Source organism: Musca domestica, unplaced genomic scaffold (assembly GCF_030504385.1).
Source record: "Musca domestica strain aabys unplaced genomic scaffold, Musca_domestica.polishedcontigs.V.1.1 21, whole genome shotgun sequence".
In the NCBI taxonomy this organism is placed as follows: domain Eukaryota; kingdom Metazoa; phylum Arthropoda; class Insecta; order Diptera; family Muscidae; genus Musca; species Musca domestica.
This window is the reverse complement of record NW_026712258.1, coordinates 11,385,781-11,391,859: the sequence shown is the minus strand read 5'-3', so window position 1 is coordinate 11,391,859 and position 6,079 is coordinate 11,385,781. Positions and strand designations below refer to the sequence as shown.

At 35.4% G+C, this 6,079-nt stretch overlaps 2 protein-coding genes across 3 annotated transcripts; one reads left to right on the top strand and one right to left on the bottom strand.

The window, feature by feature from the left end:
* Nucleotides 1-2,313: 2,313 nt before the first annotated feature.
* On the top strand, nt 2,314-3,340 carry LOC101896360 (rRNA methyltransferase 2, mitochondrial). Its single transcript, XM_005187270.4, has 2 exons — nt 2,314-2,859; nt 2,923-3,340. Exons 1-2 carry the CDS (start codon nt 2,494-2,496, stop codon nt 3,319-3,321), a joined length of 765 nt encoding a protein of 254 aa, XP_005187327.2. The 5' UTR covers nt 2,314-2,493; the 3' UTR covers nt 3,322-3,340.
* A 216-nt stretch (nt 3,341-3,556) lies between these two features.
* Nucleotides 3,557-5,452, bottom strand: LOC101896184 (venom serine carboxypeptidase). Of its 2 annotated transcripts, none has more exons than XM_005187269.4 (2): nt 5,293-5,452; nt 3,557-5,188 (listed from the first exon to the last, which is right to left on the bottom strand). In XM_005187269.4, the coding sequence occupies exon 2, from the start codon at nt 5,177-5,179 to the stop codon at nt 3,716-3,718; it is 1,464 nt and encodes a 487-aa protein (XP_005187326.2). In that variant the 5' UTR covers nt 5,180-5,188; nt 5,293-5,452; the 3' UTR covers nt 3,557-3,715. The 2 variants fall into 2 exon arrangements, with proteins under 2 accessions (XP_005187326.2, XP_019893675.2); XM_020038116.2 differs by having other exon boundaries at nt 3,557-5,216; nt 5,293-5,433.
* Nucleotides 5,453-6,079: the final 627 nt, after the last annotated feature.

Here is a 6,079-nt window from a genome sequence, read left to right as displayed (position 1 = left end):
TTTAAATTATTTATTCAAAACCAATGCAACAAGTTGTTTGCTTTTTTATTGTTTTGATAGTAATTCTGACATTACAAGCCAAACAGGTAGACCTCATATTTGCAATTTTTTCAAAGTTGACCTATCTTCTCTTCATTGTACCATGCTACCACATACTTGAAAGGAGAAACAAAACGATTCAAACAAGTAGAATTTAAAAAATTGCAACTTATAATTTAATTTATGGTTGCAGGGTAAATATTTGGGAAAATATATAAAAATCTACTTATATTTGAAAATGCACGTCTCGCAATTTATGTGTCTTCCAAACATTGATTTTATTCTGTTTTTATTTTTCAAAACAATAAATACATACACAAATTGTCAGTTCCAGAACCAGCATTTTTTTCCGATATTATAAAGGGAAAATCGATTATCATTAGAAAAACTTTCACATTCTCGCAGTTCAGGAACAGAGCATGGCTCAATAAGAAAGGTTTCTCAACCTCGAAGAAACAAGGAAAATGCAACTCTGTACCGGAGTCTTATAGTGTTATATATATTTTTAAACCTGCAACAATTAGTTTTGTTTATTTTACATTTTTTTTTTGAAAATTTGAATGTAATGTTGGGGTTTCTCCACAAAATTGAATCCAATATAGAGGGACAATCATGGTACAATGAAGAGAAGGTAGGTCAACTTTGAAAAAATTGCAAGTATAGAGGTCTACCTGTTTGGCTTGTAATGTCAGAATTAGTATCAAAACAATAAAAAATCAAACAACTTGTTGCATTTATTTTGAATAAATAATTGAAAACCGCGAAAACTGAATGAAAGGTCAACACTTCTTTTCAAAACCATGTTCTATATATCTCTAAAGGATTATTTCGCTACAAAAACTCTAGATTTTGTCGATGCATACGTTGAAATAAACATTTTGAAAACACCCGAATTTGAATGTTTTCTGAACAATTTTTTTGTTATTGAGAAGAAGACACATACATAAACAAAAAAGATGACATATTAGGCCAAGAAAATAAAAAAATTAAAATCATATGGTATCATAGCCCTACCTTGATATCATTGTACCATGGGGACAATGTTGTTTCATCCCAAAATTATACATTTTGTTGCCGTTAACGTGAAAAATTTGAATTTTTGTTGCAACCGTATTTGAAATATTAATAATAATAATTTGAAATTATTTTATTTTTTATTCAAAGTAATACATATACTCATACAAACTGTGTATAGGTTTTGACAAAAGAAAAAAATGTATTTAGGAGGTACCTTTGTTCTACCTTCTGTTGTTGTGCTATGGTCTCAAGGATTTGGATAGGCAAAGACCATGGTGGAAGAATACAGGTAGTCGACTCGACACAGCTGCTGACGCAATGAACTGTCAAACCGATTTTGGAATTGAAAATGGTGAATGAAATATTATTGAAATTTGCAAAAATTGTTGAAAATTTTATAAAATAACAACCACCGATTTGCGTCGTGTAAGAAAACATTTAATTATATACTTATTTTTGATAAACCATTTTAAAAATTTTGACATAACAATGTTCCTAAGCGTCGATGCAACTACCTATATTCTTCTACCATGGGCAACGACTCTATCAAATTCTTATTGACATCTGGAACAAACGCAAATTCTCTGACGAGTGGAGGAAAACAAGAACCTATGCCTTTCCCTTTTTTTTTTGCTGTCCATAAATGGTCAAATTTTTTTTCCTAAATATGAGCGTACAGCTGAAAAGAAACTTAGATTTCATTCCGACCAAATATTTTGTCATTTTCACGCCTTTAACAGGAAGGAATTCAAGGAAGAATATAATCTAAAATAGTATACTAAACTATCAGCCTTATAATGCATATAAGTTTAAATTATAAATGAATAACATCCCGAAGATGGCCTTAATATCATTACAGAAAATTGCCAGCGAAAGATGTCGTTTTATACAGAATCATTTTTGATTCGGTTATTCTGGGATTTTATATTATATTATATTATATTATAAGTCCATTGAACCTACACAATTCAGAGGTAGCAATCGCAGTGAAAGCTGAAAATAAAAGATTATTGTTTTGTAAAGCATGTATGTAAATAATTCAAAACATGTACGTAACATGAAAATAAATTTTATTTAAAAAATTAATAGTTATTTTCAGCAAATGAGTTTGCCCTTATTTTACCGCCATGTTGAATTGTTTTATCAAAAATGTTTTCACATTTCATTGTACCACCTTCGTTGATGTCGCTACCTGTATTATTGTATAATACCCATTCGCCCATTCGTAAACTTCTTATCGACCTCCCTTTGTACCTTTCAATTCATAACATTTTGTTTGTTTTTGTTTTCTCTCTCATCTCTACGCTCAACATATGTTCATATGTTGCTCAACCTTGTCTTCGGAACGAACGATTCAGTGGATCCATCTCATTGGTATTCCCATTAAAACATACCACCCATTCTCCACAAATCAAAGTAAATGAACACCCAAAAGAGATGACAGTAACATTGATTATCAGGAGAACATTAACCACTTGTAGTAAGCTAGGCGCTAAGCAGATCCCAAACAATTTGAAGGGCAGGAGTAAAAGTTCACAGGAATGGTTAACCCGGCAATTGGCCGATCCATATGTGGAGAAGGCCAAAATGATGAACTATCGTTGCCGAAGTGCATTCAAACTGCTAGAAATCGATGAAAAGTACAACATTATTCAGCCAGGGGATTGTGTAATAGACTGCGGTGCCGCACCGGGAAGTTGGACACAAGTGGCAGTGGAAAAATGTAATGCTAATGGGCGCATGGAAAAGAAACCAAAGGGGGCTGTATTTAGTATGGATTTATTGCACTTTCACAGTGTTCCAGTGAGTAATGGCACCATTGACTTGTATTTTGTTCTCATCTTTATGGAAACTTTTTTTTTATAGGGAGCAACAATATTTGGTGGCATGGACTTTACGAAAGAGGAGAGCAAACAGCAACTTATAAAAGCACTGAATGGTAGAAAAGTCAATTGCGTATTGTCCGATATGGCTCCAAATGCCACAGGTGTGAGAATATTAGATCAGGAGTCCATTGTTAATTTATGTTACGATGTCCTACGTTTTGCTCTTGTCATGTCGGCACCTCAAGCCAATCTCGTTGTAAAGGTATGGGATAATGGTGATGTACCCAGAATGGAAAAAGATATCCAACGATTCTATGAAAAAGTGAAGAGGGTAAAACCCAGATCTAGTCGGGACGATTCCGCCGAACAATTCTTTGTGGCACGAGGTTTTAAGGGATTAGAAAATATTATGAATGAAGAAAAGAAAGAAACAAAATAAACCTGACATGGTACTCAGATGCGATTCTTTTATTTAATATTGAGGTCGTTCAACCATAATCATGAATAATGGCCGTTATCGCCATATAATAAGTGTGTGATTTCTTGCAATCACAGAAGTAAAAATTCAAATCCACCCCGTAACGGAGAACATAACATTGTACCATGCTTATCATGCAAATTATGGATACATTTTCTTGTGGAACAAATCAAATTTATAATGAACACCATTTCAGTTAATATTTTGTTTAAACAGATTCATTTTTATTTAATAATTCATTACAAACAATTTTATTATTCACATTGTTGAAAAAAAAGAAAAATGAGATGGGTACTAATTGTACATAAAATAAGATTTTTAGAACATTGCAGTACATTATTGTATCATATACAATTTAGGCAATCTTCTTGTAGTGCGTTAGATGGTCAATCATCCAGAACATCCACTTTGGCTGATCAGTTGGTGCCATATGTCCAGCATTACGTACCATAATTTCAATTAAATGTCCAGCATGCTTGGCATAACCGGCGATTTCGTCGTCAACACGCCATATTTTGCGTTCTGCCACTTTATACAGGTCGGCATCCTTGAATTTCAAATGATTTAAAAAGTTTCGAGTTAAGGGATATGCCACAATGATGTCCAGTTGACCATTATAAATACAAACTGTGTAGAAATTTAAAAGTTCCGCAATCCATGGAGCTACCGTATCCATGACATCGCGTTTTAAGAAAATTTCTACCTTGTTTTCGGTATCCAAATCGTGGTAAGTTAAGTTGCCAACATGTATGGAACGTCGTGTAGTGCTCGATTGGATAAATTCACCCATTATTTGACCATAATTATCTCCTTTCGTGTGCAAATAGTTGTAATAGTAATTGTACCCGGTGAGATTGCTGAACAAGGATCCATTGACCATGTCACCATTGAGGAGATTATCAAATATATCGAAAGCACAATCCATATCGTGCTTTTCGATGCATTTTACGCCTGCGGCTTCGGCATCATGAAACTGTTTCAATCCATGGTCATCAATTAGGCCAAGTTGATACAAATAATCACCATATTTCAGTTGATGAATGGGATCCGAGAGACCATTGCCAATGGCTACACCTTTCAATGGTATGTGTACACGGGTGTCAATGGCATTTTGAACCTTGTGAATGTGATATGCCAAGGCGGGTACATATTTACCAGCATACGATTCACCAGTTATCCAAAATCCTCCATCTTGACTCCACTGAAACAGTTCGTACAGTTGCTGCATTGCCTCGTGTAAATTGTGTCCGACGTCTTTTTCATTTCTAGCGTAGCCCTCGTCTTTGTCCGTGAAAGAGAAACCCGTTCCAACGGGATTATCAATGAATATCAAGTTGTGGGTTCTACTCCACGTATAATTTCGCTTTTGTAATTTGCCATGTTCATCAAACTCAAATGGACCATTCTCCGTGAAGAGCCCAAATAATGATGAGGCTCCTGGACCACCTTGTAGCCACAAAACTACTGGAGCATATGCTGAATCATTTTCAGCTGGGAAGTACCAGAAAAACATATTAGAATTAAATTTCAGATCGACTGTCAAAAATCCAGCATAACTTTCTACACCATGATATTGAGAACCCACAACTTTGGCCTTGTCTCGAATAGCCGATCTTGGAATCGATTCATTATTAATCAGTGGCGTCAGAAACAGTGGTTCACCGGGATTTCCCCCGTCTACAAACTCTCGAAACCTCGGATAGGGGTTAACAAAGCTTTTACGATAAAGGGGGCGTTTCCTATCAGACGCATCACATAACCCCGCCGCAACCAACAAGAACAACAAACCAACCAATAGATGGTGATTTGCACTTTTCATTTTGCAGAGCTACAAAGAAAAAATAAAAGAATTCAAACTGATGAATGCACAAGTACATTGTTAACATTGCGAATATTTAATTAATCCGCATTTTTGAATTGATAATTACTCACAATTCTCTTTTTCGATTAGATAAGAAAATGAGCTCCTCTTTGTTTGACTTAACACAAACAGAATGAATGCACTTTCTACCGGTTTATTCGTTCTGCCTAACACAGCGCCCCACAAATGCGAAATGCGCCAATTGTTTACAGCTGATAGTTAATGGAGTCAAATATTCACTAAAAATGGATAGCTGCAGAGGCCATTGCTTTTGAGAAATTCGTCAATTGTGTTTACACGACTGTGTTCAATTTCTTTTATATTTGGGTCATACAAATAGGGCTTATGGGATGTGAGATGCATTTTCATCGACATGGCAAGATTCGCATAACGAGGATGGATCAACATTAATTTTTCCCAGTGTTTCGGGACAGAAACAATGTCTGCCAAGTATTCTATTTATTAGGCGGCCGAGTAAATTTTTGAAACCATGTTTTTCTTGTAGAAAAGAGAACTACTTTCGGCTTGATAATTCTAATCCCATTCTTTCCAAAGATCACCATTTATGCAGCCATGCATTAGCTATTGGCCAAGACAAATTCCGACGAGAAACAATTTCCTTCGCCATATATGGTTGACAATTTTCTTAAAATAGGGAAACTAGGGGGCCAGTAACAAGGACCGGGACAGTTGTTGTTGTTGTAGCAGTGACAACGTGATCCGTTGTTTATTGACTAATTAATCCGGTTCTTCCTCGATGTCCAGGTTTAGGAATTTTGCTACCTTTATGTGCTGTAGCCAAAGATCCTCTGGACGGAGTTGGGTAGGTTTGGCTGGACAATTAAACAGGTACAGGCT